The sequence below is a fragment of the Embiotoca jacksoni genome, unplaced genomic scaffold (assembly GCF_022577435.1).
Source record: "Embiotoca jacksoni isolate LCO1_2020_lvr unplaced genomic scaffold, fEmbJac1.0.p SCAF_22, whole genome shotgun sequence".
NCBI lineage: Eukaryota > Metazoa > Chordata > Actinopteri > Embiotocidae > Embiotoca > Embiotoca jacksoni.
In genome coordinates, this window is record NW_027185363.1 from 8,434,983 (window position 1) to 8,448,665 (window position 13,683).

The window sequence follows — 13,683 nt, forward strand, 5'->3', positions numbered from 1 at the left end:
TCACCGCTGTAAAGCCCCGAGATCTTTCTAGTGACTGCGTAACTGGGTCACACAAACAGACCGGAGTCTTGTGAGGAAGCCTGTAGGCTCGGCTCGGTGTAAAAACAAACAACAACAAAAAAGTGTGCGAGGCAAACGGTTAGGAATGATAACATGCAGAGGTGGAATTTATTTTCGCCTGAATGTTGCTGCGTGCCGGCTGCAGAAAAAGCTTCCCGCCTGCAGCGCAGCATTGTTGTATTGGGCCCTGTGGGAAGCAGCAGCCTGTGTCTCCTTTAATCTGACACGGCATCGCTGGCAGTCTGGCACACAGCCTCACATGTCACATGTCCTTGGATGGAGTCTGGCTCCAACATTTGAACACATACCAGTGCCTTTTGGGAGCTCTTGTACAGAATGTCTGGAAGTGAAGTTATTCATAAATCAGTGTGGGATATTCAATGCATTGCTTTTTTCCTTCTTCTTTTTTTTTTTTTTTTCTCAAATCTCTCTTGAGGAACTGCAACTGATGATTATGGTCATTATTGATCATTACACCAATGATTTCCTCTGTTAATGTATCAATTGTTTGGTCTGTAGCATGTAAGGAAGTTAAAATATATCTTAATTTGCGTAAAATATAAGATACCAGACGTTGATTAACTAACCTGGGAGGTATTTGAGGTCAAAACTAATCGTCAGTGCCATTTATCTCTACATTTAGAATATTTAAACTGTGGAAAATACGAGTTTCTATATGGTTACATCTGGGTGTTGTTCAGAAATGTTCAACTCCTTGATGACAAATCAATGATGACATATTACAGTGCAAATCTTTAGTGTTTAGAGGGGGAGAGGCTAACCTAGGTTGGTTTCTGTGGCTACAACGAACAGATATCCCCTAAACACCTTCACCTCACATGCAAGTTATCGCTAAATGCTACAATTTGCAGATGTTCACTCGGCAATTTACATGCCGTCAGTAGATAATAGCTTTACAGGTGCCGACATAAAAGCCTCCCATTTACTGCAGCACAGCATTTACTGCAGGTGTTTGGGCAGAAATCTGTTTGAAAAAAGTTGAAATAACACGTCTTCATTTCACCGACGCTGAAATTGATTGAGTCACATAGAGGCCACTCGTGGTGAATGCTGTGGCTCACTGACGGTGATGAGATACACACCTGCATAGACGCAACTAAACGGTATCAGAATTCGGTAGCAAATAACGAGACATTTTTCGGTACCGCATAGGACCAAAGCAGTTCGGTCGGTGTCATAAAAGTTGAGTTTAGGAACTCGGCCCTATTTATGAGTTGAGAAAATACTCTTACTTCTTAACCTAGGCAGGCCGATTTAAAAACCCAAAGGATGAACATAAAAACAACCACAACCCTGAGATCTTGCTCGACTCTGGGTTTTAAAGCTGCGTGGTTTTCACAGGCAACATGCAGTTTACAGAAGTGCTTGCGAGTCCATGACCCACATCCCTGTGCAAGCTGGAGGCACCGTTTACTGTGCTCCCTTGGAGCCACCAGAAGAATGGCGCATTTCTTTCAGCTCATATCATTGTCTCTGTAGCTGCCTCATTTAGGAAGTCATCTGAGAGAGGATACAATAATCTGCCGGTAATTTGATTTGCTGTAAAGTCGATTTGAGACGTCATTAGTTTTGGCAGATTTGTCACACTAGAAAATACCGCTGGCGGTAATCTTCCTCATGGCTACAAACGTTATCATACTTTTTCACAAAACTGCATATGATGGTTAGTACAGTGGTTTAATTTAGGTTTTCTTATTTGGAGAACTCGGTTGGTTTGATTGTTGGGCTTTACAGGTTCCACGGTCAGGACTGTGTGTGTGTGTGTGTGTGTGTGTGTGTGTCTCCCCATTAGCATTTGGTGCTGCTTAGTGTTGTAGGCATGTGTATGGGAGTCTGTAGTTCGGGGTGGAGGGGTTGTGAGTGTGGTGTCCTCTGTGGGGGAGCACCAAAAGACACTTTCTCTTTGTCCATAACAAAAGGTAGAGGGGCCTGATAAAAGAGGAAACCAGAAGCCTTTCTTCTGTGCTACTAAACAGGGAGAGGTGAGCTGCTCTCTTTTTTTTCTCAGTGCAATTCCCAGTTGGAGGAAGTTGTACAGACTTAACCAGAACTTCGGGGATTGAGGTGGTTAAGAAAGATTACTTTTTGGATATAGACAGCAGCAAAATGTCAGCCCTTAAGCAACCTCTTTAGGCTCTCAAGTTGTCATTGTAAAAACAAGCTGCTCTTTTTAATATGATGCCCCTGTTTTAAGGCTAGATTTTGCCCCAGGCCACTTCCCAGGATCCAAACTGAAAGTTGTGGCTCTTGCACTGGTTGAACATGCCAGATCATGTGGGCTCGCTCGGGCTTGTGATCAACTAATGACCATGTAGGGAGTGATCATCTGGATGCTTAATGGTTTTAAATGCCCCTCATAAAGGAGATTCTGTGTTATATTATTGACTTTTGGAATAGGAATCAGAAGTTTCCTAAACAGAAAGTGAGACTACTGACTAAATGTTTTAACTCAGGATCCAACTTTAGTTGAGAACATTATTCCAGCTGTTGATCCTGTTGAACCTACAGTTCACGTAATGCTCAATTACATCAGTGGCTAGTTAAGACAGAATCTGTGTACATGAAGTCATATTTTTTATATGCATCAGCCCCATCCTGGAGTATTTACTTCCAAGACAGAGTTAAGGATTTGTACCATTGATTCCCCTCTTTGAGCAACTGTTTCACTGTTTTCTTTCAGGTCAGCTGTTGGTTTGCCGTAGTATTACTTTTAAGTTCAGGCACTAAGTGTTGTGGACATTTGGAAACAATGCAGTGGTTAACGTGTGTGATGGGATAGGGTCAAAGGTGACTGTCACGTTTATGTTGGTTTCCGCTCTGACGTCAGTGGCCTCTATTATGACACATGACATATACCGGTTTTATGGTTCGGCCTGCACAGAGTTGGAGAATAAAACAAGGAGCAGCAGGAAGTTCAGATGACTAAAACAGAGCTGCAAGTAGAATTTATTTATCACCAATGAATCTGACAGTCAGACTTTCAGAAAATCACTGCGTCTGTAAAATGTTGGAATATCGTAAAAAACTTCGAGGATTTCCTTAAACTCTTCAGATCGCTTATTTTGTACAATCAAAAGTACAAAAAAACAAATAATGAGTTTACAATCACAGGACTAGAATATGCAGTTAATTGTTACACTGAAGCAGCTAGGACTGAAAATTGTTTGATACTTGTTTGCTTAAAAACAGCTCTCAAAATAAATAGGCAGAAATAATTTGTATTTTTGCAATTCAATTTCGATTGAAAGACTTATCGATTAATCAACTAATTGTCAGCTTACTAACAAGTTAAGAGAGTATTAAACATTTATGCATATTCTTTGTGCAGTTTCATTTTAGCATGTCAAGGCCAAGAAACATTGGTGAACTAAGCTTGACATGTCTTTGAAGTAAGGACAGCTCGCATGCTGTCAGCAGCTGTTAGTGGTTATCCTGTCTGCGCTGACAGTCCCTACGCAGGATGTCTGGATCCTGAAAAGACCATTAACAGCTTGCTCACAATGATTTGGACTAATGATTTTATGATAATAGTTTTATTTGATTTGTTCTTGTTTTGTAATAACATCCACTCACCTTATTGCTTGTGGCGCATGTTTGAGCATTAAACGTGCCAGATAATCATGGAGCTAAATACAAAAATGCTGACGGTGGTTAACTGGGAGAGCAGAATAAAAACATGTCAGCTGCTGAAGTGAGATGGCTGCTCGTTGTGATTTTAAGGATTACCGTACTGTTCGGTGTCCGTCTGCCTCGGGCACTGTGCTTCCTGCCGTTTTGATTTTTCCTCGGTGTCATTTATGATAATTGATCTCCATCTATCCTTCTCTCACCATCATTCATCCAACTGTCTTATTTCAGCTGCTACCGCTTTCAGTCACTGCTGTTTGTTCAGTGGGAGGAAGTCGATTCACCTTCCATCTCGTGAATAGATCCGTGTATTGATCGTTGACCCTCATGAGCTCTAGCAAGTCTAGTTCACAAGGCCATACTTGTTGTAAGTATATATATATTACATGAGATGTATGTATATATGTACATATATATACATATGTATACGTACAGTGGGGCAAAAAAGTATTTAGTCAGCCACCAATTGTGCAAGTTCTCCCACTTAAAAAGATGAGAGACGCCTGTAATTTTCATCATAGGTACACTTCAACTATGAGAGACAAAATGAGAAAAAAAATTCCTGAAAATCACATTGTCTGATTTTTAAAGAATATATTTGCAAATTATGGTGGACAATAAGTATTTGGTCAATAACAAAAGTTCATCTCAATACTTTGTTATATACCCTTTGTTGGCAATGACAGAGGTCAAACGTTTTCTGTAAGTCTTCACAAGTTTTTCACACACTGTCGCTGGTATTTTGGCCCATTCCTCCATGCAGATCTCCTCTAGAGCAGTGATGTTTTGGGGCTGTCGCTGGGCAACACGGACTTTCAACTCCCTCCACAGATTTTATATGGGGTTGAGATCTGGAGACTGGCTCGGCCACTCCAGGACCTTGAAATGCTTCTTACGAAGCCACTCCTTCGTTGCCCGGGCGGTGTGTTTGGGATCATTGTCATGCTGAAAGACCCAGCCACGTTTCATCTTCAATGCCCTTGCTGATGGAAGGAGGTTTTCACTCAAAATCTCACGATACATGGCCCCATTCATTCTTTCCTTTACACGGATCAGTCGTCCTGGTCCCCTTGCAGAAAAACAGCCCCAAAGCATGATGTTTCCACCCCCATGCTTCACAGTAGGTATGGTGTTCTTTGGATGCAACTCGGCATTCTTTCTCCTCCAAACACGACGAGTTGAGTTTTTAACAAAAAGTTATATTTTGGTTTCATCTGACCATATGACATTCTCCCAATCCTCTTCTGGATCATCCAAATGCTCTCTAGCAAACTTCAGACGGGCCTGGACATGTACTGGCTGAAGCAGGGGGACACGTCTGGCACTGCAGGATTTGAGTCCCTGGCGGCGTAGTGTGTTACTGATGGTAGCCTTTGTTACTTTGGTCCCAGCTCTCTGCAGGTCATTCACCAGATCCCCCCGTGTGGTTCTGGGATTTTTGTTCACCGTTCTTGTGATCATTTTGGCCCCACGGGGTGAGATCTTGCGTGGAGCCCCAGATCGAGGGAGATTATCAGTGGTCTTGTATGTCTTCCATTTTCTAATAATTGCTCCCACAGTTGATTTCTTCACACCAAGCTGCTTACCTATTGCAGATTCAGTCTTCCCAGCCTGGTGCAGGTCTACAATTTTGTTTCTGGTGTCCTTTGACAGCTCTTTGGTCTTGGCCATAGTGGAGTTTGGAGTGTGACTGTTTGAGGTTGTGGACAGGTGTCTTTTATACTGATAACAAGTTCAAACAGGTGCCATTAATACAGGTAACGAGTGGAGGACAGAGGAGCCTCTTAAAGAAGAAGTTACAGGTCTGTGAGAGCCAGAAATCTTGCTTGTTTGTAGGTGACCAAATACTTATTTTACCGAGGAATTTACCAATTAATTCATTAAAAATCCTACAATGTGATTTCCTGGATTCTTTCCCCCCATTCTGTCTCTCATAGTTGAAGTGTACCTATGATGAAAATTACAGGCGTCTCTCATCTTTTTAAGTGGGAGAACTTGCACAATTGGTGGCTGACTAAATACTTTTTTGCCCCACTGTATGTATATATATATATATGTATACGTATGTATATGTATGTGTGCATATATATATATATATGTATATGTGTGTGTATACCATGGAGGTTGATCTTGATTCTAGTTTTATAGAACAAATTGAGCATCTCATGTCTTTGGCGTTTTGTTGTCTGTTGGTGCTGATGACCTTTGACTGGATTTCTACTCGACCTTTGGGTTAAGGAGGACTCCTGTTGGAGGTGTCTATGGTGAAGGTTGTAATGGAAAGCTGATATAATTTCTGCAACGCAGGACACGTGTTGTTATTGATCGGGCCGTGTCGTGCTTTATACTCACCAACGTCACTGTGTTTACAATCTGCCTTTTACTTTCTGATCCAGAGCAACGGTGCGCTACACATAAAGATGACCGTGTTCACGTTGACAAAGTGACACGAACAATGAATGGGATATGTAAATATTTGCCAGTTTATTTTTGTGATGATCAGCTAATTGACTAATCCCTCTAGCTGTATGTCACACATTGACATCGTCCCATGAGATAAAATCAAGCATGAGAGAAAAGACCGAACAAGCTAAAACCCTTCAACTTTGCTTTACTTCAAAAAAAGAAACATGGACATATTCTTTTTCCACATAAAAATAACCCCAGCAAGAAACATATATTTAACGCATCAGTAGAAAGGTTAACGTTACAAAGCAGCTGCAGTGCTAAAAAAAAAAAAAGTAGGCAACTCGTTGTGGGCACTTTGTTGCTATCAGTGGAAACTATTTTTTGACTTATAAAAAGTTAGAGCAAAAAGCAAAAACGTGCACACCATAAATTAAAAAAATATATATATTTGTTGCATCAATGATGCAGCTGGTCTGAACAAGACAGCACTGCATGCGTGTGTTTGTGTTCACTCGTGTTCACACATTTTTTTTTTTAGAGATGATGGGGAAGTAAATGAAGCGGCTTGACTTTGGGGTGAAAACATTTTGTAAACTGATTCATCCATACCATCCAAATTGCTCAAAATTTAAGGCAACTAAAAATGGCAACCGTATTTTCATTTTTGCCAACCGAAAGCTGCCGCCCTAAAAGTGAACGTTGAGCTCTGGCGTTGAACTCTGGCCAAAGATCCTTTACTGCAATCATTTCCTCCTCATCTTTTTTTTTTTTTTTTTCTTTTTATTTGACGCTTCAAACACTGACGCTGTAGCCCGCTGCCTTCTATCTCCCTCCTGATCAGCACACACCTTTATTATTCTATTACAAATACCAGCGTGACCTGCCACTCCAGACTCTGTCTCGACATTTAACGAACGCCTGGATATGAGTCACCGAAAGTGGAGCGGCCTCGGCGTCGAGTGTTTATCTGCTGTGAAGCGGCAGCTTTGTTTCAGTTTGTGGACAAAACGCGCACGATCTGAAGAGACACGAATAATTTGACAAAGAAAGCCGTGGCTGACGGCGAAGTCGAGCGACTCGAGCCCCGGTCGTACCGCAAGGAAGGACGCGGGCCGCGGCGGACGGACAACGGACGGGCACGCGCTTCTGTACGCGCTGCGGCCGAGGACGCGTTGTCGTGACGTAAATATAGGGCAGGAAACGTGCGTCCCGTTCGCTCGTCTGGCGCACGCGCGGTCAACGGCCGCGCAATTTTGGGCAGAACGCGGACGTCCGTGGACGAGGGCCCGATGACAACGTGCTCCACGTGAATCCTTGACGATAGATACGCTGTCGTGGAAACTAGGGCCGGACCTTAAAACTGCTCATGAGTCAAAACATTGCATTTTCTCCTCCCTCAAAAGTCCTCAAAGTGAAGGACGCGCACACAGCACACAAACACACACACACATACACACGCGCACACACACACGCGCACACACGCACACACGATCTCATGTATCAGTGAGCTCAGGAGGGATGAGCTCCAGCTCTTAATGCTAAAGGGCTTTTTTCCCTTTTCAAATCTGTGTCAGCGCAGCGTGATCAGCGGGGAGAGTTGGCCACAGGCTGAAAGAGTTTCTAGCTGCGCTGGCTTCGCAGGCTTTCGTTGGGACTTGGGAAGTCCTTTGAGGTCAGTCGTTGGCTTCGCAGTCTTTGGATTGTTAAGGTTTTAACTTTCCAAAATCCTTGAGGCTGCTGAATAATATAATTGTTTTTCTCCATTGGTGACATTCATCCAAGCCTCATTATAAAGGATGTTATCATATATTTTTTTTAAAGAAACTTAGAGACATTATTAAGCATCCACGTGGGAAACGGGGAAGGCTAATTTTGTTTTACTTAATTTTGTATTAGTAGTATAAATTATTGCTTTTCCTTTCACTGCATATGTTGTCAACACAATGTTGCTTTTACTGCTTCTTCTTGTGTTTATGGGTTTATTGCATTTATTTTTATATACATTTTTTTTCTTTCTTTAACATTTTTATACCTTCAAGTTGTGTTGAGGTTCTAACAAAGCGCTCGATGGGTTTCTTATCTTATGCACATCCACTTTATTAAAAAAAAATCTCGGTATACATTATTTGTAATGACTAATGTTTTCACAATATTCAACCTCCCAGTTAGCACATTTGGAGCGCTTTGTCGGATTAATTCATAAAATGTTTGTTAAATGCTGTTCCTTCCCTTTAAAGTTACGCTGTATTTACAGCTGGTAGTTGATGATCAGAGGGGGACACTGTTTTTAAAATCATAGCATCTAATCTCAGCGCCACGAGAGCCTCGTGAGAACGTGTTCTTTTTCTTTTGTTGTATAATAGCGGTTGTAAAAAACTTTTAGGTGCATTACCGCCACCTTCTGATGGTTGTAAGACACGACTAACAAGGCGCGGGCCGAAACTAGGGAATGACAAGACTGGACTTTTGTTCACGTGCGGTGTGTCTGTAGACGTTTCGTATGATTCACCGCCAACGCAACTCCTTACTGTAATCCGATCCTCAGGTCTTCCTCTTCCCTCCTCTTCCCTGCAGGCTTGACGATGGGTTGCGTCAGGAGTAAAGAGGACAAGGGCCCGGCGCTGAAGTGCCGACCCGACAACTCGAACGCCACGCCGGTCAACTCCCACCTGGGCCATTACGGGCCCGACCCCACCCTGATGGGTCACTCACCAGCTATGAAGACACACAACAACAGCTACAACAGTCATGCTGCCGCCCTAACACCCTTTGGCGGGGCGTCTTCAGCCATGACTCCCTTTGGCGGCGCCTCCTTCACCTCAGTGGCCGCGAGCAGTCCCTTTCCCGGCGTCATCACAGGTCAGTGTGTGGTTTTAAGCTTTCAGACGACTCATGAAAACAGGGCGTAGTCTTTCGGCAAATATATTCACATAACTTTACGACGTAAACCTTTAGAGAAGGAACACCATTGAACGGGCTTCGCTGCTTTTTTTTTTTTTTTAAATAGAAATGTGCTTAACTAATTTGCGAACACAACCTATAACTTTATAATTTTCCTCTGCAGTGTTTTAACTTTTCATTCTGTTGTCGTTATGTGGAAAACGGTGTGCAACTTCAGAATAAACTCCGCTGAACATTTGTCATGCAGAGGATGTTATGAGCAGCAGATGTTATGCAAATTAGACATTTGAAACAAGTCAGCCAAAACATCAAGGCTCAACACAAGCCCAAAATAGGTCTATAATATGGGAAGCAATGCAGCAGGCATGGCCTCTCCTGAGCCAAAAGAAAAAAACTAATTACATGCATTGAATTCAACGGCTTTCCTCATTGCACACTGAAAGTTTTGATTTCCAACAATAATAAGAAAAGACTTTTGGGGGCAAGGATGTGTCGGTGATGGAAAAGGACTCCCGGTGACACGAGGATCGTCGTAGATTGGATGCGAAAATTATACAGTAAATATGCACTACAAAGAAGGACGTTTCCTCCCAAAGCACACACTCGTGCACACTCGCATCCCTCAGTCCCTCTCTCGCTGCCTCGGCGAGGGGAATCTGGCGGCTGTAGATCTAATCCTGAACACTTGGATTTCCTCCACAAGATAAACATATCGGAGGCCTGTTGTCTCTCTGCTCTCTGTCGCTTGTCAATTCTTTTCATGACACGTAAAAGATTAAATAACATCAGTTGGAGTCACCGATTTGAAGGGATACCGCTGACTTTGAGGACAGCGAAGGGACTATTCGGTTTCCCTGATGAGTTCTTAAAACTAAATCAAAGTATAGAGAGCTGCTTGTGTTTTAGACCGGGCTCCGAGGCACAGGAAGTGGGATATTTCAAAAGAAAATGGAGAGTTTAAAATAGAAGTTGTGTTTTCTGATTTAGCACCAGTCTTTATCTTTTGTATTCATCTGTTAATTAAGACGAGACCCGATGAAACCTTGAATCAAATATGAAATTTCATAAACGTAACGGAGGAGAAATGAGCATTTTGGATGTGTTCTATTGAAGGTTTTCATTTGTTGGACAACATTTCGACATAAAAAGAAACGACTTGATCAAAGGAATCCGCCGGCCTTCTCCGGCTCGGTGGAATCAGCAAGCGACTCCACGCGCACATTAATCTCTGTTGCTCTTGTTTTCAGGCGGTGTGACGTTTTTTGTGGCGCTGTACGACTACGAAGCGAGGACGTCGGACGATCTGTCGTTCAAAAAAGGGGATCGCTTTCAGATTATCAACAACACGTGAGTGCATTCGCGTTTTACACTGGCAGACCGCTGGTGCGGATACGGTTGCGTGTGCGTGTGCGTTTTAATCCCTTATTGTATTCAGGTCTGATGTTAAGGCTGTGCTCTGTCTGGGTTAATGGGTTCCTCTATCAGGCCATCTGTTTAGCTGTCATCGCTTTTTTTTTTTCTTTTTCTCCAGGCACAAATCATTGCTCTGGTTTAGGGAGTCAATATTTGGGTCACGGTGTTAAAACATACACTTCTTTCCTCAGTCAGTAAAACTTCCTCAAAATCCTCCAAATAAAATAAGTTTGTAAAACTAAGATTTAAAAGCCTGCTTCTTATTTGTACACTGATAATATGCCAGAAGGTCAAATTCCTTGGAATATTATGGAATCAGTTAGATTTGTACATAGTTGCTCTTTTTCTTCAGTTAAATAATGTTGAAAGCAATGTAGTTTAATCTTTGATTGTAACAAGCATGAAAGTATCTTAATTTCCAGAACTACACTTCAGTGATGTTGATCGTAACAGCCTATTGTCCCGCCCCCCCTCCCAACCAAGTACTAACCAAGTACATTTACTTAAGTTTTATCGTTTTAAAGGGACTCGTACTTTTTTAGAAGTTTTTCTATATTCTGTTATTTTTACTGCAGAACATTTCAGAAGAAAAACTGTAGTTTTTATTCATGTACTTTTAATTTGACAGCTACAGTTACCTGATATTTTGAGGTTAATATTTGATATAAAAACACACAATAAACGTATGGCCCTAAAATTATATCGCAATATTTCAAGGCGATCACGATATTCTTGACACGATGACAAAATACAAAAATCTTTTATTATCATTTCAAGAACACACAAACATGGTGTTATAGTTTTATATGTCAGCACAAACACAAGATGTTGTCTTCAAACATTCACTAAAAACAAAGCAAGAACAACGGTAACACTGTGTAATGGTATAAAGTTGTTATTGTGTCAACGAATTGGAATATTGATGTTATTACAATACAGATATATATATTTTTTTTTTACATATTAAAAATGATATAATGATGTAATTGATATCATATGATGGGAAACACTCATAATTTCCAGCCCACAAAAAAGTAGTTTGGACACTTTGTCACATTTTAGTTGCTTAAGTTGTTTGTAGTTCCACCAAAGATGCATCTTCCTCCTAAACTTGTGGAATTTAAATAATAATTTGAGGTCAACAGAAATAAAATGATAAATTCTTTGATAACAAACCAAAGAGTTTTGATTAAATGCTGCATTATTCTTAATCTATTCATTTATTGCTGTATATAATAATACTTAAAGTGTGAAAGTACTTTAACTTCTTATACCTTACCATCATTTTGCAGGTAATACTTTGTACTTAGCTATAACTTTGAATGTCAGTTTTCTTTTTACATTGTGAAACTGATAGTTTTAGTTGAGTAAATGGTGACATGGCTTTTAAGTCGTGACTAAACTCCACCTCCGTCATGATGACTTATTTCTGACTCGGTTGGATGACGTAAAATACGACCTCGTTTCTTTTACACCTTTGTACTCTTTTATACCAGCAGTCTTCATTTCAGAGTAGGAGTATTTTTCAGTCCTGCCTCTGTGTCTGTATTATGTGTCTCTGATTTCTTTATTCCTCTCTTCAGGGAAGGCGACTGGTGGGAGGCCCGCTCCATCAACACCGGCCAGAAAGGTTACATCCCCAGTAACTATGTGGCTCCGGCCGACTCCATACAGGCTGAAGAGTGAGAATTCACATCATTATCTTTTTGAACACTCTGCTTCTCTCTTTCTTCGTCATCTTACAAGCTATGTTGCCCCCTCACTTTCATTTTCTCCTCCGTATTTTCCCGTCTCTCACCCTGCTCACTTAGTTCTCCTTTGATTAAAACGAAATCTTGCTGCTGGGCGGACACACATTGTGACCAACCCATCGTGGAGACGGTGACAGAGAGTGTAAACAATGCAGCCCTGGATTGCCGCTGAGAGCCGGTGGCATAATCATTGCTGTTCATCCGGTGTGACAGAAACGTTGAGGGACTGTGCTGCTTTTACACAGTTTTGGCCTGATTTCTCTTTAGCTGAAGGCCATTTCTGTTAATAGCTGGATGTTTGAGCTACTCATCCCAAAAAAAAAAAGAGAGGAAAAGTGGATACACCAAGTGATTAACTTTGCCGTCAGTATGAAGTGAGTACCTGTCATTGACAGTTTACAGGATTTCAAATTAGTCTGGAAAAGAAAAGGCTGGGGTGAGAAAAATTCCTAACGTGACTGAACTTGTTGGGATTTCTTGAATTAGGCCGTCTACTCTGTCCAAAGAAGAAAAGTTAGATTGTTTACAGCTGGAATCTAATGTTTTACTTATTTCTAGTGATGAACAATTTTATAGCGCTTTGACATGTAATGGAACGAGCTAAAGACACTATTATGCTATAATGAGAGTAGAATGGCCTACATTATTTTTGACTTAAATTAGATTTTATGATATTTAGTTGCCTCGTCTCAGTTTGATCAAGAAACACTAAAAAGATTCCTAATGCTTAATGTCACCTGGCTAACTTCAAAATGATTTCATTTGCCAGATGCTTAACTAGCCAGTATAATAAAAGGATATACAGAATTTCCAGATGTGCAACATCTAAATACACGTACACTTGTTCCTGCTACATGAAAAAGAAAATTCGTCCTCTTCATGTGCAGTATATCACAATGAGAGCTGCTCCTGTGACTGACTGTTTCAACTTTCTCCCTTTTGGCAGATGGTACTTTGGTAAAATGGGCCGCAAAGATGCTGAGCGTCTCTTATTGCTTCCAGGAAACCAGCGGGGCACCTTCTTGGCACGAGAGAGTGAGACGACCAAAGGTAAGACGATTTATTTGAGGAGACGCATATTTAAAAATGGCAAGTGTTTTAATATGCTAATACTAATGGGGGGCACCGGACCTGTTTCAGTTGGCAAAAAGCAGCTTTACGTGAATTACATTCCTCTGCAGCTTTGTTCACTATTTTGTTAAAAGTTCGGTATGTTTTTAGACACGCTAGCAGTGTGGATGGTTATTTCACTCTTTCAGTTGGTTGTTCTGCCAATATCATAGAAATTGTTGGGTGGTTTGCCATACAATTTCAAACATGTAGCCATGATCACCAGAGGATGAATCCAGCTGACTTTGGCGATCTCCTGACAAAGAGGTTGAGATTTGTGATTTTGAGTGAAAGTTATTGACTGAAAACACCTTTCCATGACATTTGGCTAAAACATGTCCCCCCCCTGAGGACGAACAGCTAATGTAACTGCCTCTTGGTCTGAAAAACG

General features: G+C 41.4%; 1 protein-coding gene across 1 annotated transcript in view; it reads left to right on the top strand.

Annotated features, from left to right (window-relative positions):
- The window catches only part of yes1 (YES proto-oncogene 1, Src family tyrosine kinase), a 30,371-nt gene that overhangs the window by 4,748 nt on the left and 11,940 nt on the right, over positions 1 to 13,683 (top strand). The window contains exons 2-5 of the mRNA XM_069157747.1: positions 8,692 to 8,976; positions 10,266 to 10,365; positions 12,015 to 12,113; positions 13,129 to 13,232. Of these exons, the coding sequence (XP_069013848.1) occupies positions 8,700 to 8,976; positions 10,266 to 10,365; positions 12,015 to 12,113; positions 13,129 to 13,232 (580 nt within the window). The 5' untranslated portion in view covers positions 8,692 to 8,699. The remainder of the gene's footprint in view (positions 1 to 8,691; positions 8,977 to 10,265; positions 10,366 to 12,014; positions 12,114 to 13,128; positions 13,233 to 13,683) is intronic.